Below are 27,265 nucleotides of genomic sequence, written 5' to 3' on the forward strand. Positions count from 1 at the left end.
TCCTCCCCTCCCCTCTCCTCCCTTCCCCTCCCCTTCTTCCTTCCCTCCCCGCCGCCCGCTCGGCCCCCGCGCACGGCGAAGGCGCGGCCGCGACGAGGCGAGGTGCGGCGGGGCGGCCGCGCGCCCCCCCGGCGGCGGCGGCGGCGGCAGCGAGGCGGTGGCGGGGACAGGCTCGCCCACCCGCCCCGTCGATGGGAAAGGAGGAGCCTGGGCGGGGGGGGCGCGGGCAGGAACTTCGGCGGGGCTGAGTCTGCGGCCCCGGGACGGCACCGAGGGGAGCCCCGGGCAGCCGGCGGCGGCGGCGGCGGCCAACTGCAGAGTACGTGCGGGGCGGCCGGGGGGCGCGGGCAGCGCGGCCCCGGCGCCGCGGGGCACGGCCGGAAGGAGCGGGCGGGTCGTGCGTGGGTGATTCCCGGAGAAATCCGGCGCGGGGAGGGGGACGGGGGAGTGGGAGGAAAGTGCAGAAGCGTCCCCGCCGTGTGCGCCGCGGGGCGGGGGCGGCGGGCGGGACGGCGCGGCCGGGCCGGGCGGAGGCGGCGCCCCGGCGGGGTCCCGGGCAGGGACGGCGGGGCTCCGGCCGCCCCCCGGGCTCTGCGGGGCCGTGCCTCTCCCCGGCGCGGACGGGAGGGGCTGTGCGGGCGCGGCGGCGCCCCGCGGGGCAGCCCCGACGGAGAAGACGCCCCGGGAAGGTTCCTGTCACCGGGCTCGGCGGCCGCGAACTTTGTGTGGGGACCGCAGCTGCCCGTCCGTGCTCGCCGGGTGGGTTTCCTTCCCGGGAGCTCCATCCCGCGGTGCGGGACCCTGCTCTGGAGGTATTTGTGCGCTCGTCTCGTCCTTACGCGAGGGTGTTTTTGCACGTTTCAAGTTTCTCATTAGTTGAGGCGAGGTACGGGTTTGTACGTAAACGCGGAGCTCACTCATCGGCTGTATTTTGGCACATCTCAGAGCTAGACAAGACTATTTAATTTGCGAAGTCTCTCTTCTGCAGCTACATGTAATTTTCTCCTCCTGCTAAAAGTCCTTTGGAAACGCTGCAGAAATGTAATGAATATGCAAAGCAGCCAGCTCTCAAACCCAAACCCAGTTTGTCTTCAGAGACTTTTCAAAACGCCCAAAGTGATCAAGATACATTATGAAATAATCACTTTTGCCTAAAATACAGAGATGTGATGTTTCACACTTTCTCCTTGTATTCCTAATTTAATTGGTGACAGCTCAATTAGAATTCACCTGAAATAAAATCTCTACAATCGGTTAGAGTTGCTCGGTTGCTTTTACTTCCCGTGCAGCCTTAAAAAGCAGGAAAGCTGCTCAGGAAACCCTTGTACCATGCGTGTACATCTCACAGCTCTCGAGTTTTGCTTCTCCCGGTGCTTCACCCACATCCACCACCTGCCTACTTCAGCCGGGCATCCTCCTGCCACCTCCGGGAAGTGTGCGGCTCGGAGCGGGCACGGCGGGGAAGGAGCCGCTGTTTTTCCGTGGTCAAAGATGCTGAGCAGGGCTGCCGCTGCCCCGCTGTCTTGATAGAGGGAGCAGGAATAGGTTGTGATTCCTTCGCTAGCTGTTTACAAATATTTAAGAGCGCTCTGTGGTGTCTCTGTGGTTTTTGTTTTCCTTTTTCCCAGGAGTTATGTTTGTGGTCAGAGTTAAGGTGACAGCCAGCGTTTGGAGAGGAGGGCATGGCATGTGGGGTGTTGGGCTGTGGATGTGAATGAGGTAATGTGGAAAATCAGAATGCATGGTTGTGGGTTGCAAAGGCTGAGTGAAAATCTAACTTGTGATTTCCTGGTTCTCCCGTGGCTATAACTGTATGCAGCCTTGTGTTTATTTTAAACAGCTTGGTCTGCTGTGGGGAGTTTTCTGGCTTCTTTGTTCTATATGTGAAAAACGTAAGAGATGGCTGCTCTTCTCTGTGTGTTCTGACACTTCTCACTGGTATGGACAGCAAGCAAAGAAGAGGGAGAAGTAGTGGCTGAAGTGCTGTGGCTGTGTTCACTTATTCCTTTAGACCTCCCCGTGCCAGCTTTGCATTCCTGCCTCTTGCTGGAAGAAGGGTTTGCAGTCGTGTTAGATGTACCTGCTCACTCCTGAGGCAGCAGATCATTCTGGCTGGCTTCTTAGGATTTGCCAGAGGACATGACCAAGCTGTTACTCCTGAACCAGGTTGGTTTGGGATCACAGATTAGACAGCCTAAGATTTATCGAGCAGGCTGCAGAAGAGGAGGATCACACATGGTGCCCCGGGGTCTTTATCCGAGATGCTCTTCCTGCTGAGGAGCAGACACAAGTGTCCTGGCTGTGAGCTCTCCCTCTGTCTCCTCATTGTGTAACCTCTTCTAATGCTCACCCTTTGCCCCAAAAGCACAGTCCCTAGTGCACTAAGAAATGAGAACAGTGGTGGAAAGCAGTATTTCAGGTCTCTTAGATACAGCTTAAAGGTCACCTGAAAGATGTGGGGCGCTGAGACTTGAGTGGGTGTGCTAAGGCTTTGCGTAGCCAGCCGGGTGAGCAGAGCCAGCAGCAGCAGCAGCGCCAGGTGTCCTTTGGGTTAACAGTCTCCTCGGGTTCAGGCACTGCTGTGCTGCTTTCTCAGCAGTCCTTGCTTGTTGCTTGTCCTCTTCCTAAGCCTCGTCTTACTCCTGCAGGTGGACTAGCATAGCTGCTTCCCGGGCTTTGTAGGCTGGGAGCGGGGCCGAACCAGGCACCGGAGCGCTCGTGTCAGGAGAAGCAGCCTAGCTGGGAGAGGCCTTCTCGGAAAGGGGAAGGAGCCTTCCCCTTGTTACAGTTTAGAAATAACTTGGGATGGCGTTGAGGTGAGTGCTGGAGGAACTCTGTTTAATGCAAGGAGAAAAGAGGTTAAAAGGAGGAGTGTTCGAAAATGCCTTCTCTGCAGAAATCAGTAGCTGTTGTACATGGAAAAATTGCTCAGCCCTGTCAGGAGTTACTGTACTGAATTAGAAAAACAGAGTGGGTCTTTAAAGTACGAAACAAAGGGATTTCAGCCTTGCTTTAAATGCAAATCTCAAAGCAGTCTGAACTGTGGACTTGCTGCTGATGCCTCCATAGTACATATTAATCCTGTTTTATCTGTCATGAGGAGATTTGTTGATTAGAAGCCTCTAGGTAAAGGCTGCTCGTGGACTGGTGGTGCTCTTCCAGCCTGTGGGCTGGAAAAATGAGTTCAGTTCCATAGCTTGCCTGGAGCTGTGTGTAATTTTACTGCCACCGTCCTCCCAAGATTCAATTTAGCGCTCTGCACAAAGTCCATTTATGTAGATTTATGTAGATTTTGTGCTAAGATGAATAACTTTCAGAGGAAATGGGGCTTCTTTTAAGTTATAGAAGTTAATTTGTAGTATTGATGGTGAAAAGTCAGCGTCACTTGAAATGGGAGGGTAGGAACAGTTTACTGGAATGCCACTAAACCATAAGCTGTTAATTTTGTTTGTCTTGACCAAGTTTGTCCAGAATGGGAGGATTTTTCTAAGAAATTCAGTGAATTAATGACATCTCTTAAAACAGTGAATTCGGTGCTCTATAAAAGGTTACCTTTAAGTGATTTTCCTCATTTTCCTTGTTTCTTCTTGTTTGTTTGAGTGTAGACAGTACTTGGTTGATGTTCAGCAGTTAACTATTCTTTCTTAAAGCCAACCTGTATTTCTAAAATATGTAGCTCTTAAATATTTACAGTTTCACCCTGAGTTCCAAAGTGTGTAGTTTATTAGCTCTTAAGCTCACCAGCAGCTCCTTGAGGTAGCTGCTTGAATCTAAACTGCTATTTCTGCCCCTTCTGCTTTGCACTTACTGGCACACATATCAGGAATGAAATGTTCAGCTAGTGGTTTGGGGGTTTTGTATGTTTTGAGTATTTTTTTTTTCCCCTGGGCTTCATTTCTTTTTCCTGAAGAGACTGACTGGCAGTATCCTGTTGCTGCCACATACATTTCTGGGAAGTTTCTGTTGGCTTCCTGATTTTATTTTCTCTAGTAGAGTTAAATCAGAATTTTGCAGCAAAAGCCCAGTCTTCCAGATGCCTTCTGAATAGAAGTTGGGCTTTATTGGTTTTATCTGTATGTTTGACTTGCTGAAGAAAAGGCTTATATTGTGAAAGAACCACAAAAATGCCCAAAACATTTTTTACAATATTTTTCATCTTTTACACTGTGCAAAAGCACATACTGTAAAAATAATTTCCCTCTACTTTTATTTTTGATAACCAATCTCGCAATGCCCCATAGCAAACATACTTGCTTGCATTGCAGTTTTGGAGGAAGGGGAGTTGCACAGTATTAAAATACTTTTTCCCTAGTATATGCAAATCTTTCTGTAGGTGTTGTTTTTTAGGTTACTACTGTGTGTTTTTTCAAGTCCACTGTGATAGTAGAGCCAGAGCAATATTAGCAGACCCGCTCAATGTTTTAGTTCTGTTACTTTCTCAACCAGCTATAAATTGCATGCTTTAGACTTTATTGATTGGTGGTTTAGTGTAGTACAGTAATACTGGAAATTATCTGCTTGTTCCTGTGAAAGCCACCACAGAGTGAAGAGGTGTGTGTGCGAGATCTTAGAATTCTCTGAGGAGTTTATTAGTTGTGCTATAACTGGATAAGGGGTTTATGAAGTTGAAACTTGTGCACATTTTTTTTCCTGGCACTGTAAGGGCTGAACACCTCAGCGATCTGTCTGCTGGGAGCCTTTAAGCACAATTGCTGTATTGCTGAGTGGTATTTCGTGTCTCAAGTGTCAATGACAGGCAGCCTTGTTAGCAAATGAAATGGGCAGGTGAATTTAAACTAGGGTTTTTAAACTGTATGTGTTGGAATCCGACAGTATTTTAGCTTTGTCTGCAGCTGTTGCCAGAATTAAGATCAGCAGAGGCATTAGATCCTTTTTATGTGAAACAGGTAAAACTGTAGAAATACTTGGTTCTTTAAGACTGTCTTACTGACCCAGCTTCATTGATCCGCTGGGGTTCTGTGAAGCACTTTTCTTCTTTGTTTTCCTTTTACAATCCTCCACACTTTCTATGGGGGAAAAATGATGCAACAATTAAAAAGAATTGAAATTGATGAGATTTTTTTTCTTCAGGGAATTGAGTATTGTGTAATTCTTCAGAATGTGTTTTGTGATCATTTTGATCTTAAGATATAAAAGAGAATAGAGTAGAATATCGCTGTGAGCGATATTGCCTGACATTCTTGGGAACAAACATGAAATAGGAATGTTGAAAATAAGTTGGCTTCGTGTTTGGATCATCTTTTTTGCAGATGCATCACAACTATCTGCTGATTTGGTTTCTTTCAAAAATGTTTCCATTAAGTTAACAAGTCAAAAAATAGAGCTTTTGCCCTTATTCATTTCTGTGGGTTTTCTTGTAATGAGAGAAAGAGATGCTGTCCTCTGAGTTGACAGCCTTGTGGAGAGATGGGCGGCGGGACGGTGCATCTGGATGTTGGTGCCTTGGTGCTCATCTTCTCTCTGTTATTACCGTTTGCAGGTTCTGTCATCCGTGATGGCGTCAGCTCTACCCAGAACCCTTGGAGAATTGCAGCTGTATCGAATACTACAGAAAGCAAATCTCTTATTCTACTTCGATGCCTTCATTCAGCAGGGTGGTGATGATGTCCAGCAGCTCTGTGAAGCAGGTGAAGAGGAGTTTTTGGAGATAATGGCTCTCGTAGGCATGGCTAGCAAGCCACTTCATGTCCGACGGCTGCAGAAGGCTTTGAGGGACTGGGTCACAAACCCTGGCCTTTTTAACCAGCCTCTCACCTCCTTACCAGTCAGCAGCATTCCAATATACAAGCTGCCAGAAGGATCTCCTGCGTGGCTGGGGATATCCTGCAGCAGTTACGAGAGGAACAGCAGCACCAGAGAGCCTCACCTGAAGATTCCGAAATGTGCTGCCACGACGTGCGTGCAGAGCGTGGGCACGAGCAAATCTGATGTGGGGAGCTTATCACTGCAGAGCAGCAGCGAGCCCAGACTCTGGCAAGGACACCACACCACAGAGAGTGAGCACAGCCTTTCCCCGGCTGACCTTGGCTCTCCAGCCTCACCAAAGGAAAACAGCGAGACCCTGGATGCTGCTGCTGCTCTGTCAGTTGCTGAATGTGTAGAACGTATGGTTCCCTCCCTGCCCAAAAGTGACTCCAGTGAAGTCAAGGAGTTACTGAAAACAAATAAGAAACTGGCAAAGATGATTGGTCACATCTTTGAGATGAGTGACGATGACCCTCACAAAGAGGAGGAGATCAGGAAGTACAGTGCAATATATGGCAGATTTGACTCGAAAAGAAAGGATGGCAAGCATCTCACCCTCCACGAGGTAAAACAACTTGAGTGGAACTGGGCTTCCTCTCCTATTCCTACACCTGTGACAAGATGTGTTTACAGGGTACACTTCTTGTATGGGCCCTTCTTGCTGAGTGACAAGAGTTGTGTGTCTGAAAGTTGTGCACTGAGTGCTGTAAGCAGGCCTGGCCTGACATGGAAATCTCAGGTGCAGCACAGGTCTCTTTTTGTGGGTGGGTGTGTGTGTGTGCACACATGGTGATTTGGTGAGATCAGACTGCTAGGTCGCTGCTGTGGCCTGACAGAAGATTTAGAGAGTTTGGCACCAAAATAGCAACCAGTATTGCCCTGAGCTTGGCCTTGGGGATTCTAAGGATTTGGTACATTCTTAAAAATGGTCTGTATGGTATTTTCTTGCAGCTTTGAGAGTAGACTTGTTTGTAAGATCAGTAACTAAAATTCCTTGTGTCTGATGTGATTATTACCCTCTGCTGTCTTCCCTCACCTCAAGACTCTACTCTGTAGCTTGTGCACTTGAGATGGAAAGGATTCTGTCAATGAGGTCCCTAAACCCAGTGGCATGGATTTTTTTATTTTTTTGTTTGAATTGAGATGAAGCTCAATTATACAACCTGTGGGGCTTTTTGGGCATAGTGGCCTTAAGCCTGTCAAGTGATGTGCGGACTGCGTGAGGAGGAAAGGAAAGGATGTCTCCAGTATTGATGGGTGGTTGTAATCTGAATGTTTGTTTAATTCCTGAGTAGCATCTTCTCCCTCTTGTCTTTGAAAGTTCATGTGGGCCTCCCGTGCTCCTCTTGTGGCATTCCTGAGGTTCACACTGCATGTGTTGTAATGCAATAGGTGTGTCTGTGTGGGGAGTTGTTTCCTAGTGCCAAAGTGCTGTACAGGAGGAGAACAAACATTAATTCAGAGCGCTGCCAAAACACTGTTGATACGAATGCTGCATCAGCATTTTCACAGTTAACAGTGATTGCAAAATTTCAGTTGGATTTAAAATTTGGCATGTAAGGCTTAGCTCCCAAAAGGAAAGGCAGTGTTTATGTTACAGGAGTGCCAAAAAAACTGTACTGGCTTTAGCCTTTTTTCACTTCAAGAAGTTTTGTAGGTGTGTGATCCATAGCATAAGACTGAGTTCTCTTTATGTTTCTGAGTAGAAGGGCAGAAGGAAACAAGGCGTATTTCTTTACATTTTTGTTTACATATTTGCATTTATAAGGCAACTGCACATCACCAGCAGTGACTTGACAAGGGCTTTTACTGCAGACTGGGGAGACACTTCCACAGTAGTCAGCCACATTCCTACCACACAGTTCTAGTTGTACAGCTTACACTTACGTGCTCTGTGGCTTTATGTCAAACACTGTAATCTATGAATTCATCCACTGTACAAGACGAGATCTCATCTTACTCCCCTGACCTTGTGGAAGTCTCCCTCATAAAAGAAGAAGTTGTGTATGAGATGGAGGCAGGATTTGAAAGGATAAATTGTGTAGATGCCCTGTATACATGGCTGCAGATTCAGGATTCAGAGAAAGGGGGTTCTCCTCACCTGAGGATGGAGGCAGTCGAGGTGTACAACAGTGTGCAGCTGTGTGCTTTCACAGCCTCTCTCTGGGGTAGCGACTGCAGAAAATGCTCTGAAATCTGGGCAGACTACTTGTGGGATAATTTTCTGGCATCCAGCAGTGTACTGGAAGGTGGGCTCCAGGGGCACCTTTTGTGTAGGCTCAGGAGTGGCTGTGCAAAACTGGGGGAATGAACCCTGGGGTAGTAATTGAAGGAGCAGGATAGCAGTGAACTGGAAGAAAGGACAACTGCTCTGCCTTGTTCATTTCTTTTAGTATTGCACTACAGATCTTTACTACATCATTGTAAAACCACGTTTAAAAATGGAATGAGAGCATGGTTTGGCTTTAGGAAATATTTCTATCGCTATTGTGATTAAGGGCACAAGATCAAAGGAGTCTGTGGTTGACTTATGCCTCACGCATGTGGGGCCTCACTGAACTTGATGGGAACTGCACACATGCAAGCAAGAAGAATTTGCTTGTAATTAGTTTACTGTTGGCTTAAAGAGGCTGGATTTCACAAAGTTTTGCCTTGGACAGTTTTGTCTTCATTTTCTGTTTAAGGCAGAAAATAAATAGCAGCAATGAGACCAATTTTTTTTTTGTTTAAAATCTGCTAAACCAGAGTTTGCCTTTTGTAAACTGAGCCTCAGTGTGTTTTTGGTTCTGATGCCTTAAGGAATTTGCTGCTCAGAAGGAAGTACCTTAAACAGCCAGGGAGGTAAGTTTCTGCAGGTCCAGAGACTGTTTTTCTGCACATGTTAATACTGTCATTCTGCCTCACAGCTCAAGGTTTCTCCTTGCAGCTGGCAAGGAACAGCTGAATAAACTTCACTGTGAATTGAGAAAGCTTAAGTAATGGTTAGCTTTTTAACATACAGATTAGGGTATCTGTGGCTCCTCAAGCAGAGAGGAGTTGGACACAAATTAAGATCAAATGTGGTAGAATTATTAGTGGCGAATTAGTGAGAATATTTTGTTTCAGTTTGAGCACTGAAGTGTCTTGGGGCTGGAGCAGCCATTAGAGGCCTGTGAGAGCTGCAGACACTGGGCTGGTTTGGAAGTGTGTGCTCCTGGTAGGAGTATTTGCATAAAGCATTAATCTGACATAAAATCTTTCAAAGACGTTCCAAAACTAATAAACATGCTGTCCTTAATCCATCCCATTGTTTCAGTATTACACAGCTTTTCAAACACAGAGAGCACTTAATGTTTAAAGATGGACTGGAGGAGGGATGAGTACAAGGCATGCCCCTGAACTTGGTGACCCCTGCAAGTTTGAGTCAAGTTTGTAATTTTAATATTTCAGTCTTTGTCTCAGTATCTATAAAACGGGGAAAAAATCCAGTGGAATTAGAAAAATAAGCAATGAATTTTGTCTAGCTTGGTTTCTTCTTTTCTTTTGCTGACTCACCAAAACAGTAGGGCTTGGTATTTAATTATGTGGTTTCTAGTGGAAGAGTCTGTGAACCCCATCAGATGGAAATATACCCATCCCTCTCCTGTATGGTTCTGTGCTGCTCCATATCCTTAAGGCTTTCCAGCAAACAGATTCTTTATTTTTAGGCAGGCAATGCTTTGTATCTGCAGTATTATGCCTCCTGAAAAGGCAGAAAGCCATGATGCACTTCAATTCAGTAAGTCTGAATGTGACCTGAAAGAGAAACTAGGAAAAACAAGCAAATAAACATTTGGCTTTTCTCACATATTAGGATAAACAGCATTTGCCTACAACTACCCAAAGCATTTTCAGTCATTTCAGCTCTTTGCAACCTTTCAGCACTTGGAGGGATAAAAAATATCTCAAATTATTTTGTAAGCATTAGCTGTATTATTCATCCTTGGCAAAGTAATAGCTATCAGTGTTACAGAAATTAATGCCTGCTTTAGATGGTAATTATTTTAATCGGTGTTGTATTAATCTTATATTGTATCTTTTTCTCCATTGTGTTTTTTTCTGGAAAGACAGACATTGTGGAACAGCTGCACCTGTCTAAGGGGTAATTGTTTTTTTAGTACCTTGTATTGTAGGAACATAGTAACCTGTTAATGCCCTTGCACATCTGATCTCTGTGAGATTTGGGGTTTTTGTCTGTACAGACACTAAAGGCTCAGGCAGCATATCTAGTTCACCTGTTAAAAACAAGTTTTGCTCTGATTAACATTTAGATACCATAGGAAGTGCCCTACTGAGATCAGAGGCTTTTAGGCTAAACACAGGAAAAATTGCTTCTGAAATATTAGGAGCAGCAGTTCTATGTGAGGTTTTACTAGAAATACTGCACAGGCTGCTGAGAGAAGAATCTCGCTCTTCTTAATACATGTTTTTTGTTTTCTCAACCTTCCTGGAGAACAGATACCACGTTGGGCAAAATAAATTTTTCCTAGTTCGGATGCCACCAAGCCCTGTGGCAAAGGACAGCGTGGCTGTGTGTTGTTCATATCCTGTGACAGCTTCCATCCTTCAGGGATGGAGTGTGCAGCGATTCAGGTGAGCTGCTGGCCTCTGGCTTAATTCCCAGGTGACCCTGCAGTGTGGCAGCCAGCAGGGTGAAGGGAAGAGCTCTTGGCCCTCTCCCAAGGGACACCCTGTAGGTGCAGACCTGCTGGTCTGTGGGAGCAGCGGGTTTGGTGTCTGAGGTCACACGTGTGCTGTGCTGCCTGTGCGGCTGCCCCGGTGCTGCCAGGTGCAGGGCTGGGGATGGCACGTCTCCATCCATCATGGGTGTGCTGACTGTGCTGTGGAAACCAAGCTGCTCTGGACTATTCACCAGCCTGGGACAGATACACAATATACTGTTGACAGTAGCTCCAAAGCAGCTGTGTTCCTTTGCCAGAAGCCAAGCCTGTTCAAAGCAGCTTAATTTCTAAAAGTAAAAGAGTAGAAAGAGTTGTGGGCACTTGAGAATACTACAGGTGTTTTTTACCTTGGCCTCTTGCTGTTATGCCTCATTACATGTTCTGGCTGTTCTTCAGCCGAGGAAAAAGTGAGAAGGCCTCTTCAAGCCCTGCTTGCTGTGGAAGGAGCTTGGAATAACCTGTCCACGATCTCAACTTGTGTCTCTCTTGGCACTAATAATGTTTTGTCCATACTGCTGAGCATAGGCTTCTCAGACAGCAGTATTTTTAAGCTGATATAATTCATGACAGTATCACAAATTCCTATAGGCTTCTGAAGAGCATTGCAAAACCATTTTGAGTCTCAATTTCAGGCTTTTCCTCCCCTCCCCCCCCCCCAATGAATCTTGCCAGCAGCAGAGGTACTAGAAATGTGTCCTGGCAGGCTTAGGAAAACATCCTTGAAACAAGTTACATTTGATTCATGTCTGAAGATAGTCTTCACAAACACGAGGGTGAGAAACACAGCTAAAAAAAGTTTAATCGTTTCTTAAACCATCACCTTCTACAGAATTTATTCTGTATTCACAAGGGAAAGCCATCTGTACCCACACTGTCAGGGTGGTTGTGTTTTTTTTTTTTTTCCCCCAAGTCCTGGGCATATTGCATTTATAAAAATAGTATTCCCTGTAAGCCAGGCTTTGGGAGCCAAACACTGTGAACGTTCAGAGCTACTGTTTTATACTGAGATTTAATTAGTGCTGGGATGAAGCAAAAGCAGCGCACATTGAGACAGTCTTACAATAATGTTTTACTTTATGCACCAACTACATTCATATTTTTCCTCTTCCCAAAGAGGTTACCTGGTTTAGTAAGGGGTATAAATAAACTGAAGAAACCCTCCAGGGTTTAATGTACAATTACAGGTAATTTTACTTACGATCAAAATTCTTTATTATTTCAGAAGAGGTGCTTTTACAAGCACAGCAGGTGAAAGTATGAAAATCCTGAGTGCCTGTGTGTTTGCTTTGCAGCTAACAGTTAACGAAGCAGCTGCCCAGCTGTGTGTGAAAGATAACGCCTTGCTGACCAGGAGGGATGAGCTCTTTGCACTGGCCCGGCAAATCTCTCGGGAGGTCACCTACAAGTACACCTACAGGACCACCAAGTAAGGCTTTCGTTGGCTCAGAGGGTCTTTACTTGCAGGGACCTAAGCAAGCTAATAGCATTTCTTCTGAAGCACTAGAGGCACCTTGTTCTTGCTCTTCATTTAGCAAAGTGCTCTTCTGAGGAAAGGAGGGACAGGCTATTTGAGTCCTGAAGCTTATAAACTGATAAGATTCAGCTGTCTTGAATTACCTTTTTATTTGCTCTCTATTTTTCCAAGTATTTTGAGGATAGTGCATATTAAGAGGCATCTGAGAGGCTGGTATTTCAAGCATATGAGGCATTAGTGTGTTTTGAGGTTAATGTAAATTGGCAGAGAAGCCAGAGATGCTCAATGCATCGATTTCCTTTTTTCCATATACAGATTTGGTTTGTTAGCCAAAAAGATAAGGTCACAGGGAGTGGCTTACAAGCTTCCTTTAAAGGAATTGAAGCTGAGTTCTAATTTCAGTTGTTACCATTCTGTCAAATGAACTGCTGTCATGAAATGGTGACAAAGGCTTAACAGCTTTTAAATACAATTAAAACCTTAGCATTAGTAAGTATGATTAAATATCTTTGATACATTCCTTAGATTTTTAAATGCTGATTCCCTTTCCTGTAATGTAATATCCTTTCAAAATTCATTTTGCTACCCTTCTAGAAAATTTTCCTTTGCTCCCCTTTCTTCCACAGAGATTCATGTAAATATACATCCATCCTGGATAAGCAACACCAAGGGCATTTTTCATGCTCTGTGCTTGCCTTACTCTTTGGAAGGAAAAATCCATGAATCTCTTGATGCTTCTGAAAACAGCACAAAGTGCTGTGTTCCTCTATACATGAATGACTTTCACTGCCATGTCAAAGTGAAATGGAGGCTTTTTTTTTGTGCATCTCAGTGTTCTTCCCTGAGCTGTTTTTTTTCCATGACTCCTTTATTATTGGTGATCGGGGTTAATGTGCTGTTTGCTGATTGTATATGTGTCTTCTCTTGTAGATCTAAATGTGGAGAAAGGGATGAGCTGTCACCAAAGAGAATCAAGATAGAGGTACAGTAATGTGTCTCCTGTATTTTGACCTGTGTGTGCTAAAATTCAGTTTTGTTTTGAAGGGATCTGTCTTAAGGAAATTGTCAGAAAAACATTTGATAGACAGTTGATGGGTATGAGAGGGAGAGGGTGGGGAAACATCACCACTGTCTCTGTAAATGTAAGTGCTTGACAGAGAAACCTGTAGGAGCAGGGGTAAAGAGTAGGATTTGTTTAATGGTAAAGATACTCTCAGTGTTTTGCACTCAGAGTGAGTAGGAGGGGAGGAATGGGACTGACTGACTTCCTGTGGTAGAAGTAAGCTCAAGCACTGTAGGAAATGTCTTCCCATAAGGCCTGCTGCTTTTCAGTCAGCATGAGGTGGGATTTGCCTAATTCACTGGAGTCAGCTGTTGATCATGTCCGAAATACAGAGTTCTGGATAAGGACTGGTGGCAGAATATTAGCCATCTCTGAGTGTGCCATAAATCAGGACACAGATCATACTGAAAAGTCAAAAACTAACTAAAAGCTGTATATCTCAACACAAAAGGTTGTGCCTGTAGATAATAAATTACAGCTTTTTGTAATGAGTTTTGTGTCAAATGCATGTATACATGGCTAATGCATACACTTGCACAAGATGTTGCTTAGGGAGATGCTGGGAATTTCTTGTTAAGAGTGCAGGAGCAGCATGTATGTAATTTACCTTTTTCTTCAGTTACCACTGTTGGAAGGTAAATTTGAGGCCTTCTTAAAGTTACTTATAACAACAACAGCGACAACAAAAACAAAAAATATATATACCTATATACCTCATAAGAATAGCAGATCTTTCTTTATAATTTGTATTTTAAACAAATTACTGTTTCACTGTTATGTGGGTATCTAATTTATCCTTAGCATTGTGGGTGTTTTTTATTGTAGTGTCTACTCAAAAAGGTGTAGGTTAAATGTGTGTTAGAATATGAGCTAGACCTGGGCTAGATTTGTATGTGACACAGATAGGTGATGTATTCTCTAACCGTAGAGGAAAAATGCAACACATTCTGAAATGTGTTTCTCATATGCAATGCATTCTGTGATAAATGATGCACTGTATGAAGTAAGGCTTTAATATTTTTTTCAGTACTACAGTGTTTCCACCAGTACAAAGGCTTTTCCTGTGAGACAAACCCTGGTGAGAGCAGTTAGTTTTGAAAAGGCAGTTTTGAACAGGTATAGAGGAGTTAGTCCTATTTATTAATTTCCATCAGTCCATATACAGTTGTAGTTTTACGTAGTGCAAAATATACATGTGCAATTAAATTCTTTTATCCAGCTTCACCTTTATCAGCCTTGACCACCATGTTGCAGGATGGTTGCTTGAGTCTCCTCTCTTTTGTTCAGTCCAGCCCTAATTTGTAAGAGCTGGTGGGGAGCTGCCACTCCTCTGCTTGAAGTAGTATTCAAGGACTTAGATTTCAGCATTAGAAAGCTTTTCCTTCATTCAGTAATAATTGATGATGAGCAAGTGTCTAAAATGACACACTTGCAAGGGAGGTGCTGTTTCTTACAGGATCTTCATTGAAAGAAAGCGTAAAATTAAAACCCTGAAAAATACAAGCAGAAACTCAAGGTTTTCTGGAGAGCAGGAAATCTGGACAGCCTTAGGGGATGTGTATTCTCCTATTTTCTGCATGGAAAAATCCTAAGAGTCTGGAAGGCCTGCTTCTTTTATATCCTTTATAGTTCAATAATTCTGGGAAAGGATATTTACTTGGTTCTTGTTTTATCCAAAATTACCAGTTACATTTTAAAATGCTTGTGAAAATTTCATGTCCTAATTGTACAAATGACTATTTCAGAAATAGGTCATTCTTCCAAAATAAGAAATTGAAAATTAAATTGAATTAAATCAAATCTTTAATCTGATAGCATAGCATTATTAATTTTGAAATTAACCATATTGTTATCGGTAGAAATGTCTTTTTTTCCTCACAAAAAGGTACACTGTAAATTTTGGGCTTTACTTCAATGAAATGTAAAAAAGATGCAATATGACACAGTAGATCACTGCTGTTTTGGGTTCCTGGTTCTTGCATTTTTTAAAAAATATATAAAAAGTCCTTTTTTTAGTAATATGTTCAGGGATTTTTTTGGTTATGTTTTGGTTTGGTTTTTTTTGGAAAGGTGAAAGTAAAAAGGAAAATGGTAGCAAATGCAGGTTTTTCCTTCTGTTCTGGGTAAGAATTCCTCACACTGTTTTTGGAGTTGTAATGCTTCATTGTGGATCTCTTTGCTCACTGTCATGAAAATACAGAAAGGACCTGAACATGGGGTATGTTTTTAGGTGTTATAACTAGCTCTTTTCTGGGTTTTTTTTTTGTAATTTTTTTTTGAGAAGAGTCATTTCGCCTTTCTGTTTTAAGGCTGAACTCTGTATTTTGATTCACCATTCCTTTAACTATTAGTCATTAATGTCTCTGTGAAGCGTGGCCTAAAATTACTAGGGCTTCAATTTGGAAAGACTTCACAGCCTGTTTGCATAGTGTAAAAGATTACTTAAAAAAAAGATGAGTTAATTTCCTGAAATATAATAACACTTAAAAAAGCCTCCAGAGAGGCTCTGAAGGTCATCCTTGAGCAGAGCCAGCAGAGCTGTGTGTGCAGGCTGCAGAATTGTCAATGTGCAGCCACATTGTAAATTTATCCTTTTCATGAATATGAAACTTGCACAAGCATTACAAAGAAACAATGTGCCATGAATTACATCAAATTACCTGTAAAAGCCTTTCTCTTCCCCTGTGAGCTCTCCCCCTCTTATTCGTTGAGTGGGTGGGTGAGCTGTGGGAGTGAAGTGTAAAGAGGAGAAGGGGGAAAAAAAATCCAGGCAAATGACAGACTAAAGGTGTGGAGGGAGTGAAAAAAGGAGTGGAGTGAATTGGTATTTGGGAGCAGATTATAAAAAAGGGGTTGTAGTTCCTAAATCCGTTCTGAACAAAGAGCAGGACAGGAGGATAGGGGTGGAAATGGCACATCCTCCTGCAGAGCAAGGATCAATCCTGCTTAGATGTTGTGTGGCAGGGGCACCCCTTATTTTGTCATCTTCCGTGACTCAGTGCCGGCACCACTCAAAGCAGTGAGCTGTTGTGGCACCAGCTTAGAAAGCAAAATAAGTCACAGGTGCATCAGGCAGAAGTGGAGGAAGGGGCTCCTCATCACTATTGGGGTTGACAAAGTTCCCCTTCAGAAGTCTGTGTGAACAGCCAAGAGAGGAAAAAATGAGAGTTTTTAAAAATATTCTTGCTGTCTGTCATCTAAAGAAATTATTGTGTATGTCTGTGTCTCCATTCATCTGAACAAGAGGGGTGGGAAGAGCTTTCAAAAACTCATTTCCCAAAGCTCACTGGGAGTTGGGGGGCACAGGCAGGGAGACCTGAGTGGAGGCTGCAAGGAAGCATCTTCCCTTGGTGCCAGTATGGGTGGAGGAAGAGGAGAGAAAAGCCCCACCTCCACTATTTCTGAAAAGGCTGAAAAGAAAACCAAAGTGTGGGATTTGTTTTTTTTTTCACAAAAACAGCAAAAGCAGTAGAAGGTACTGTTTTCATAGGAAAAATGTCATTAGAGGGAGCGAAAAAGCACATGTGGGACTGGGAACATCTGCTGCACAAAACCGCTTGGAAAACAACTAAGCAGCAGCATGGCAAAACAAAAATGTTGCAGTGCATGCAGGAGGACCTCTAGGCAACCATGGGGCAGAGCAGGCTGGTGCTCGGTCCAGCATGCTCCTCATCCCACGGGGCACTGGGGACAGGCAGCAGTGGGAAGGGCTCTGGGAAGGTGATGCAGAACCTGTCATCCTCCAGGAGTTATCTGCCTGGCTGAGGGGGGACTGACACAGCAACAGGCCAGAGCCACCTTTGGGAAACAGCCTTCAGTTTGGTATAGGCAGGTGATCACAAATCTGTTGTGAAGAACTGTGTTACCTGCTCTATTTTAAAAATAGGATCCTGAGTTGAGAGCATTTTGTGTGTTCAGCTTCTCATCTTCCTACACACAATCATTCTCCTCTCCCAAACAGATGCAGGTCTTAACTATAGAAGAGGTCAGTGCTCATGGAAATGTGCTGCAAAGCCTTTGTTTCTAGCTTAGGCTAGAGGCTTTGTGGCAGTTAACCTGGCTATGAAGTTTTTGCATAGCATTTTTGCATATTGTGTTTATTTGTTCTGTGAGGGAGATGTTGGATGTTTAAAAGCAATATGCAGCATTCTGACAGATTTTAAGGTGTTTTCCTGAGCATAAATAATAGGTTTAATGGCATTACACTTTACATTGCATTGCGCTGAGGTCCTGGCCATCTGCCCTGGGTCAGACCCCTGCTCTGCGGATCAGTGGGCAGCCTGCCAGTGAAGGGAGCCTCATAGTCCTTCCCTGTATTTTTTCTGAAAGATCATATCTATTTTTCTTGGGCTATAACCCTTTTGTCCATCTATTGTCAAAAATGTAATTATTGACATGTACGTGTGTTTGGAATCTACAGGGCAAATATATCCAGTTTAGTGTATTTTTGAGGCTGAGGTCTGTAGACCCTCAGTGACAGATGTCATTGTTCTCAGGTTTGAGTCTGTTTTAAGATCTCTAGCTTCCTTTCACATTTTAACAGTTACCTATACTGTGCTTTTGTAAACATTTCTGGATGTTCCTCTAGTGCACATGAGCTTTCCTTTTATATCAAGCTGGATAAACCCCTCATCTTGAACCTTTGCTTCAATGATTATTTTAATGAAGTCTGGCAGGCTTTCACAGGAACTTTATTTGCTTTATTGATACATATGCAAGCTGCAGAAGAGATTTGCATGTCATAAGAATTTCAGACTGGAAGAATTATTGAATCATGGTTTCTCATAGTCTGTAAATTTTCCACTGTACTTCTGAAATGGTGATACTTCATTCTGTGATACAAGTGTAGGTTCTGTGTGAAATATGTTGAATTTCAGGAGGCTTTTCTCAGTTTCACAAGGTTAGTACACAAGGTAGTAGGTTGACTACATATAAATTTGATTTCTGAAAAGTGACAGAAACTATAGGCCTAAATCTGCCTGTCAAGGCTGAATGTTTAATGTGAATAACAAGGGTAGTCTGGATTCACCTGAAACTGAGAGAGATGAGATTTTCTGTGCCGTATTAGGTATATAGCAGTTGCTGTGGAGGGGCTGTGTGTGTTTTATGCACAAACTTAAATGAAGTGGATAGTACAAACAAGTAAACGGCAGTCCAGAATTTTCACAGAAGTTCAGGAATGCGATTTTTAGTTTTTGGTTTTTTTTTTCTTCTAAGTGTACAGAGAAGGTAAAGAAAAAATAGTAATATGTCCCTCATGGTTTGGTTTCTTTTTCTGCTCAATAGGACGGTTATCCTGATTTCCAGGACACAGTCCAGACGCTCTATCAGCAAGACAAAATGCCACTTGCTTTGGCTAAAGGAAAGAGTGAAGACCCAACAGCTCTTAATTCCCAGGTAAACCAACTACACTACATTGTGAATAATACAGGCCGTGTCTTTGTACATTGCTTCTGATGTTGTTGTTTTGATGACTAAATTAATTCCCATCAGTTTTAAAAGGCTACCTAGCTTAGCTGTGATTGCATCACTCTTAATTTGGGTTTACCTCCCAAAACTGTTCTGTCACAGTACTACAGCTTTGCCCTTGTTAGTTCCAAGGAGATAAGATGCAGCATAGTAGGCTTGAAAATCTGTGGTTGCCTGTTGGGAGCAAGTAGGGTAGTATTGGTACAGTCTGTGCTGTGTTGCTTGCGTTACCCGCTATAAATGGAAAGCTCAAGTTACTGAGTCGAGAGGAATAGAGTAGGCGATCTTGGAGTCCTCTCTTCTGACATGTCTTACAAGAAGAAAGGCCAATGTGTTTAGCAAATAAGTGAACCTCTGGATCTGAGAGGATAAATTGGCTTCCTAAACAGCACCTAGCCTGGTGGAAATGCAGTGTGCTTGAGTAGACAGAAAGCTTTGTATAAATGAAGACAGGTTGCCAATTTTTTCTTTGTCTTTTCTGTAGTGTATCCCAGCCTCGAGGCAAAATACCCATCTCCTACTGCCAGTTCTTGCCAAGGAGGGATTTCATGCTAAGTTGCAACAAATTTGTTTTGTATAGCTAATTTTGGGCAAATGTAATCACCAAATTTGCATGTAAGATTACATTTAGGAGTTACCTTCCTGTTTTCTGAGAATGGATGTGTTACCCTATCATTTATCTTCTTCTCTTGCAAAGTAGTACTTGGTCATACAAATCTGTGATATATCAAATGCAGTTATGCCACATGTTCTGATGTCACAGAATAATTACACAAGCTTGTTTTGTATATGCTTTAAAGTTTTTGTTAGTCACTGCCACATAACAATGGACTAGAGATTTAATTCAAGCTTGAAGGTATCTACAACTCTACAGGTTTTTCTGTGGTGATCAGAAGCATAATTGAAGTTTAAAATTCTGGTTTTATCCCAAGCAAACATCAAAGATGGCATGAATGAGAAATGTTTTATTCTTTTTAAAAATTACTGTGTAGTTCAAAAGTTGGTAACAGGAGTGATAGAATAGCAAAGTTAAAGCACACTTGTAAGTAAACTGTTTGAAAATACTTTTTACCTTCCTCCCAAGACAGGGCTGGAGCTATCAGTGTTCTTCTGCAGACCCTGATGAGCTCTGAGCCAGATGATGTAAATACTGTCCATGCCATTGCCCTGCTGTCAGGCTCACCATGGTGCTGGAGAAGCCCAGGTTTTGCTGGTCTGTTAGGCTGTCATTGTGTATGTTCAAATTACTGAACTATGCTGAGGAAGCAGTCTTTTGTGGGAAGTCAGGACTTTCAGCATCTCCCATGAAAAGTGAAATGCTCTGCAATGAATAGACCTCTGTAGCAGTTGAAACAATTACAGCATTACCTGAAAGAGAAATTAATTTTTCTTGTCAGTTGTATGTGTTAAGTTCGTGTACTTTCTGTTCTTATGTTCATTGTAGCTCTTCTAAATCAACTTCCTTGACTTGTGATTTTCGTCTTATTTTTGCAAGATGCTTATTTACATTCTCTCAAGAACAAGATTATAGTGAAAGTTAGAATTCTCTTGGCATTAAAGTCAATGACAAACATTCAGACGCCATTTCCTCCCACGTTGCACTGGATTGTTTAGCTCCACTCTCTAGAGGTGTATAGGTCTTGTTCTTCTTCTAGACAGACATTTCACACCTTTATCCCCCACAAACATACTGTCATCCTACACTTTCAGAATGGCAGATTTTTAAGCTTGTGTAGTGCTGTTTCCTAAAATAAAGATTCCAAGATGTCTGGTGAAGTCTTGGCATAAGTTTTTAGCAGATGTTGCCATTGCTCTTGGAATACTTTCTGGAATACTTTGTGAAGGCATATATTTGAACAGAGCTAACTGGATAATTAAGACATTCTTTTTTGCTTTTCTTGAGATTCTCTTCACGTAACCTGCAGTCCTAAAGTGCAGGAAGTGATTTTTGTGTGTTTTTGAAGAATAGAATTTAATGTTGCATTTCTGGGTAGATGAACTACAACAGCTTGCATTTTAAGTATTCTTGAGTGACTCAGATGTACATTATGAAAATCTCTATGGGTGCAAAAATATTTTGTTTGCTTCATAGTTTTGAAGAAACCGTAAAACACACATCTGTACATATGAGTCAATAAAAACCACTATCTAGGCTGTTAGTCTTTTCATCTGATCCTGTTTTTCCCCCTGTGTTTTGACTTGCTCTATGAATGTATATAGAGAGAAATCTTTTTTTGTTTCAATTGCAGTCGGAAAAGGTGATGGCAAAACAGATGGAGTTTCTTTGCAACCAGGCAGCGTTAGAGAGACGTCTTTCCACAGGGTGTTACAGGCAGAACTCTGAAGAGCACAGCCCCAATGGCATGTCGTTAGATAATGCTGATGGACAAGGTATGGTAGCTCCCAGGCACGGCGGTGCTGCCAGCAGAGACGTTTGATGTTATGCAATCTCTGTCAGTGGTGGTGTTTATCTCATACAGAACCCTGAGCACTGAATGGACAAGACAAGATCTCTCTCTGCCCTGAAGTGCTTACTGAGTAAATAATGCAATCAGATGCACACTCAGGTTCTGTTCTGTTCCTGTTGTGCATCTGGGCAAACTGCTTTCCCCAGGGATAACGTGGGGAGGGCAGGAGGTTGGGTGCACTGCTGTTACTGAGAGCAGGACTTTGCTCTAGCTTTATCCTCAGTTTTGAAAACAGAGCAGAGTGTTGCATTTCATTTGTGTTCTTGTTTTGAGACATTGAAAATAAAGAGGTAATATAGTTGGTACCCCTTTTTGTTTACCTGTTTGTGCAGTCTAGGAACAAAACCTGAGGAGCTGGCTATGTAAATTACTTAGCACTAAGTATGTTCTAATGATGTTCTTAGTGGCTTGTTATTCTTCAAGAAGCTTACAGTTCTATGGTTCCCTTTGATTTACCAATTGGCTATTCCTTGGCTTGAATTACTTTTAGGAGTGTTTGTTTTGCTTGAGCATTTCTGTTTAGATCACTTTTTTGCCGTTGTGAAATGAGACAAAATGTTATAATCAAGAAATACAACCAGAAGTTCTTGTGTCTGTTTTTTAAATGCTGTTTTTTTAAAGAGGGTTGAAAAGAAGTAGTAGAGGGACAACTAAGGGAATCAATATAAGTACGTGTTAAAAAACAGATTTTCCTTTGTGTGAATTGGTGAAGCAATGAAGTACAGAAATAATCATGAAGAATAAGCGTATGGATCCAGCTTTCCTTGACCCAGCAAGCTTAATGTCATTTAGCCATTGTGCAGAGGAACTGGAAATTTCTAGGATCTCAGAGGGATTGTGCAGTAGCAGAGGAAAATTTTTGTATCTCAAGAGGATTTTTGAGCAGAATAAAGGATTTTTTAAAACTATTTTTTTTTTTTTGGTCTGGCTGAGTGTCCCTTCCTAGCAGTGCCTATGAAGTAGTCTGCAAAGCAATATATTTGTGTGAGCTTTGTTTTGCTAGAAAACTTCCCTGAGCAGCTGGAATCTAGGATGCGTTTTTGCTGATAGAGCTAACATGTGTTTAAGACTCTATCAGTTTTTTAATACTGATTTTCTTTCACTGTGAACAACTTGCAGGTGAAAGACCACTGAACCTCCGGATGTCCAACCTGCCAAGCAGACAGATGCAGCACATTTCACTTGATGGAGAGCAGCACGTTGGGAAATCTCTGTGCAGTGATTTGATCCGGCTTTACCCCAGTGCTGAGGCAAAGTCACAGTCCTCGGGTTAGTGCTGCCCCTGAGAAATTACCCACCATTTCTTATTTTCTGTGATGTCTCTGAGAGAAGCAGCCAGGAAGACAGGCTGGCATATATTGTGTGTAACCATGCCATTAAGACTTTGGAGAAAACTCCAAGAGGAGTGTTATTTGCTAATCTGGAGTCAGATTGAATATTATTTGGGAAAAAAGTTTAGGGGATGCATTAGCTGGAATCAGATAACCAAGTCCTGGCACTTGTCTGTCCTTGGTATTGACCCAAAGTACTGCTATTAAATACTTAAACTCCATCACAGTCATAGCAACATAATTATGACATGGCTTCATTCTGTATAATAGAATCAGGCTTTTTATAAAGAAGATGTCTTTATTCTGATTTATAAGGACTTAGCACTGTTTCTCTGCTCTGAACTGCATGTTATGCAGTAAGTCTTTTCCATCTGGGTTTCTCATTACTGACCTCTGCTCACTGCCAGTCTTGTCATTTACCTCTGGCATTGGGAGAAACCCACTTTAAGTTTGATAGAAGAGAGCAAGAAACCTTTATGAAATCTCTGAGGGTGGTTTCAGTTTAATCTCAGTGCATTGAGATAAAGCTAGGAGTTCTTGAGACTCCTGCAACTTCAGGAGCAATAATAAAATTCCACCTGAGTTTGAAAGATGCAGTGGGAAAGAGGTTATTTGAAAGACAAGATGCAAAAGTAGTTGTTTTGAAGACCAGGCGGAATCCTGTCTTTTTCACTTTGGGATACTGCAATCTTGGCTCACCTCTTTTGCAGATGGTCCCCATCGCAGTGCTAATTCCTTTTGTGAAATCTCTAGTAGGGGATTTTTACCCCTTCCCTCTCAAAACGCAAGTGTAGAGTGCATCTCCATTAGCCCCTGCTGCCAGAGGGGTTGAAGTCAATCTGTGATGCTTCCTCTGTCATCACTGCAGTGTAACTGAGGTGGTTCTTACCCAGCTGGGTTAAAGACCAGGAGGAGGAGGCAGAATTTATTGCTTCAGCTGTTGGTATTCATGTGGTTCTTGGACCTTTTTGTTGATTTAAGAACAAAATATATTAGTTTCCAAACAGTGTTTTAACATCTTTCTTTCTTTCTTTTCTCAATGCAGAAGGCCTTGGTATATTAAAGGATTTTCCTCATTCAGCTTTTAACAATATTGAAAGGAAGGTCATAAAAACAGAACCTGAAGACACAAGATAGTCATTCTGCTCTGGAAAACAGTGTCATAGTAAAGAATGAAACTTCACAAGAGAAAAAAAAACAGCCTTAATAACCAGTGTTGCCTCATTCAAATAAGAGATTTCAATAGCCAAAGCCTAAGAACTGGTACAGTAATCCGTGGAAACAGGAAAGCAAGAGACACTGCAACTAAAACAGTAATACAGGTGGATAAACATTCCTGTAAAAGTGGTTTTATAACGTGGGAAGATTCACAAATTAATATTGTGAGTCTTCATTATTTAAGAATGTATTATGTATTTGTATAACTTATCAAAGTAAATCTAGATGTCGGGACGTGTATTGAGTCCAGTAGATGTGGCTACAGTTCATTTTACTTGAAATTTCAATGTCTACTTTCAGTGTACCTAGCGTAGATATGGTTGTTAAACATTTGAATTAAAAGTCATTGGAGAATTAGGAATGCAAACCTCGTGACACAATTAACAGCAAGTTTGCAACAATATTTGTAGAAAAAAGAAAAATGCATACAATATTTTCATGGTTTAAAATGTTATGTGGATATAGCATTTGATAGACCTAGACCCTGATTCTGTATCATAGCAGATGTTCTTGACACTTAACTATCTCTACATCACTTCCAATGGTTCCAGCAGCCTTTGTGTAACACACTTACAGCATAATACCTACACACAGCTCAGGAGTGTGGGAAATGCCAGTTAGAGGATGGAAGAGTCCATATGATTGGCTCCCATTTCTTAGGGAAAAACTGGGGATTGATGTACCATACAATTACTAAATTTCATTTGGTAGGAAACTCAAGAGACCAAGTAGTATGGACAGGGCTGCAAAAATTGTCATTCAGACTATTATAACTTCTTGGACTTCCCTGTGGATCTTAAAAAAAAAAAAAGACATCCCAGGTGACATGAGATATGGTGCAGGATTTATGCATCGGTGTAAAAGGTTGCACTTGATATCCAGAAACCATAAGATATTTTGGAGGAGAGAAAGGAGTTGTCTTCAGGACATAACTCCTTACTAAGTGCTGTCCAGCCCACATGATTCTATGAATATACTGTACACTGCATACAGTATGCCAATACGTTTCTTTATGTATGTGATTAATTAACATCTGTATTCTTTATTTATTTGACATTTTTTAATTTTTTGTACATGTTCATTTTGAAGATGTCATTTTATCTAAGGAGGAGTAGTTGGCATATAACTTTGGAATTTACCGTGGTGTGTTTGTGTGCATCCATCTTTCCTCTGTGCTGCTCTGCAGTCAGGACAGATATATGCCTCCATTTCCAAAACCAGTTTGTGCTTACATCGTGTTCTGGAGGGGAAAGGGAGAGCTGGAGAAAGTGAGTTACCATGTCAGAGAGTAAACTTCCCTATTCAGGTGTGCACTTCATGTTTGCAGTTTGCTCCGTGTCCTAGGTGTGTATTAACAAATCAGTCAGTCTCTGTTGTACTGAGACGCTCAGCAAGATGTGAGCTGAAATGTCTACACTGCAGTCTCTTATCACTGTAAACATATCTAATTATTTTATCACTTGATTTGTGGAACAAAGCTTTATAGTAGAAACACCAGTAAAACAACTTTTTATACTATTAAAATGTTTGGTTTTTTTTAAAAAAAAATGTTTCTTGAACTGTATGGTACTGTTTCACTTACTGAAGTATCTTACTTTAAGCAATGGAGTTTGCAGCTTTGCTGTTTAGGCATTAGAGATTGAATGTGTAGTTATATTTCCTCTTTCCTGTTGTGTGAGTTAGTAGCACGGATGTTTCTTCAGTTTGTAACATTAACCAGTGCCCTGGTTAGTACCTGAGTAGTTTTCCTGAGACGTGTATGGAATTTATTAAAGGACAGTTTAAGGTTTGAACTGTACAACTTGAGCAATAGAAGGTACCAAGCAGCAAACCTTTAGAGATGCAGGAAACATTCGTTTTCTCCAACATCTGACGCCATCAAAAGTTGTGTGTGGGTCACAGAAGAAGCTCTTAAGCTTGCTGGTCTCTTCAGTTAAAGTGAGAGGAAGGAAAAAGAACTTGCTAAGCAGCACGCTGTTTCAGTTGAGTCCAGAATTTATTTTGTAAACACTAATGTATTAAATTTGCTATAAATTAAAGTCTATAACAGTTATATTTTTGAGTTGTAAATACAGTACTTTGTGTCACGACCAGTTGGTTATCTCCAGAATGATATTTCAGTTTATAGTCCAACAGGCCATTTCAGTCTCAATAAGCTGGAAGCAATTTTTTTTTACTGGTTTGCAGCTGTATGATTTTTATTTTTTTTTAATCCTGGGGTGGGGAAGGTGGGAGGTACATTCCAAGATTGCACATACGCTTGGTAATAGCAAATACTCAAGCATTGGTCTTTCCATGACAAAGGTCTTGGTGGACTGCATCCTGGCCAGCCTCTGGAGTTGCAGGTAAAGGCTTGCCCTCGTCTGCTCGGGAAGGGTTGCTAGATCCAGGGTACTCTGGATCAAAGGCCAGCCCTGCAAATGATTCCTGTTTTATTCACATGTTTATATTGTTGCTTACAAAATAAAATTCACCGTGAGAACTCTTTAGTATCCCCAGGGTTTGTCCTTTTTGGTTTTGTTAAATTGTGTTTTCTAAAAGATGTTAATTTTTTTTTGAGGGGAGGGTAGGGGAGGAGGGAGTACCTCGAACTGCAGCTCTTAGTGGAGGAAGCCTTTTCCTGCTCTTGTGGTTGAATCCTCATTTAAGGGTGGCCTCATTATGTGCACAGCCTGCAGGGCTCAGTGAGCCCCGACAGGAGGGAGGAACTAAAACCTGGGCAGGGTCTGCAGCACTGAGGTGCTGAGTTCCCTTCCCACCTCCTGCGCTCCTACTTTTGCATGTGCTTAGATTTACGCAAGGTTGCAAACAGGACAGGGCTGCTAGGATGGGATGGCAGGCATGTGTAAGTGCTCTCTGAGAATGGGTGATCCACCCTGTTCCAACTTGCTTTCTAAGCAGCAGCCCACATCTCTGCTGGGAGGTTGTTACAGTGCAGCAATTGGAGGGGAGATGGGGTATAAAAAGGGAAAAGCAGACAAGGGAGCAAAAACTTCAAAGAGAAGTCGGGGGGGCAGGGGGGAGAACCCCTCCGTAAACCTTCAAAACGTCCAGATTGCTGAGTTGGCATGAAAGTCAGGAGTGGTTTGAAGCAGAGATGAGGTCAGAGTAGGTGCCATCCCCCTGCCTTCTCCTGGTCTAGGGGAGAGTAAATGAGAATTCTGGACCAGTGGCTCAGTGTTTGCTGGCTTTTACCTTGCACTTCAGTGCAATCTTGCCCTATTCTGGGAAAGGGAGCAGCTACACACTCTTGTATTGAAGGTACAAGGATGGGGGAGAACAGCCACGTTATTGGTCTGTCAGGCTGCACACAAGCATAACTGGAAAACCTTTTGATGTCTGTTTTTTCTAACTTGCCATGGGCTGAGCAGTGGCTGCCCAAAGTTCAGTAAGAGCCCAGTGGTGCTGGAAGGGCACTGTGCTGCTGGAGCCCACAGCTTTGCTTTAGGCCTGCCCACAGAGTCAGCGTCTTACCAAGCTGTGACATCCTTGGTTGGAAAGCACTGCAGGATGGGACAACTTACACGAGGGTCATTAATGTTCACTTGAAGCTTGAGGAGGTACAGCCAAAATTTAGATTTTATTGCTGGCTACCTGCCAAAGCTCCTGTGTCTTTTCCTAAATAAGCAGCTGATATGAGGGTCAGCCAGGAGGGCTTTCGTCTGTGGCTGAGCCTCCACTCACGGCAATGACTCTGCCCACGATAGCAACTGCAGAACTAATTTCCTCCCCATTTTCCTTTCAAAATACAGAGAACTCATACACAACACCAGTAT

The 27,265-nt window shown here is 42.6% G+C and overlaps 1 protein-coding gene across 3 annotated transcripts; it reads left to right on the forward strand.

Annotated features, from left to right (window-relative positions):
* On the forward strand, positions 1–25,974 carry NAB1 (NGFI-A binding protein 1). Of its 3 annotated transcripts, none has more exons than XM_053948012.1 (8): positions 1–102; positions 5,501–6,331; positions 11,759–11,892; positions 12,871–12,922; positions 18,290–18,400; positions 20,722–20,863; positions 22,060–22,209; positions 23,317–25,974. In XM_053948012.1, the coding sequence occupies exons 2-8, from the start codon at positions 5,516–5,518 to the stop codon at positions 23,406–23,408; spliced, it is 1,497 nt and encodes a 498-aa protein (XP_053803987.1). In that variant the 5' UTR covers positions 1–102; positions 5,501–5,515; the 3' UTR covers positions 23,409–25,974. The 3 variants fall into 3 exon arrangements, with proteins under 3 accessions (XP_053803987.1, XP_053803985.1, XP_053803986.1); XM_053948010.1 differs by lacking the exon at positions 1–102 and adding an exon at positions 127–319; XM_053948011.1 differs by lacking the exon at positions 1–102 and adding an exon at positions 649–812.
* Positions 25,975–27,265: the final 1,291 nt, after the last annotated feature.

The sequence above is a fragment of the Vidua chalybeata genome, chromosome 7 (genome assembly GCF_026979565.1).
Source record: "Vidua chalybeata isolate OUT-0048 chromosome 7, bVidCha1 merged haplotype, whole genome shotgun sequence".
In the NCBI taxonomy this organism is placed as follows: Eukaryota; Metazoa; Chordata; class Aves; order Passeriformes; family Viduidae; genus Vidua; species Vidua chalybeata.

Coding starts and splice junctions, on each gene's coding strand:
- NAB1 (XM_053948012.1), top strand. CDS start 5,516: ATGGCGTCAGCTCTACCCAGAACCCTTGGAGAATTGCAGCTGTATCGA. Junction 6,332..11,758: donor AGCATCTCACCCTCCACGAG/GTAAAACAACTT, acceptor TTTGCTTTGCAG/CTAACAGTTAACGAAGCAGC. Junction 22,210..23,316: donor GGCAAAGTCACAGTCCTCGG/GTTAGTGCTGCC, acceptor TTCTCAATGCAG/AAGGCCTTGGTATATTAAAG.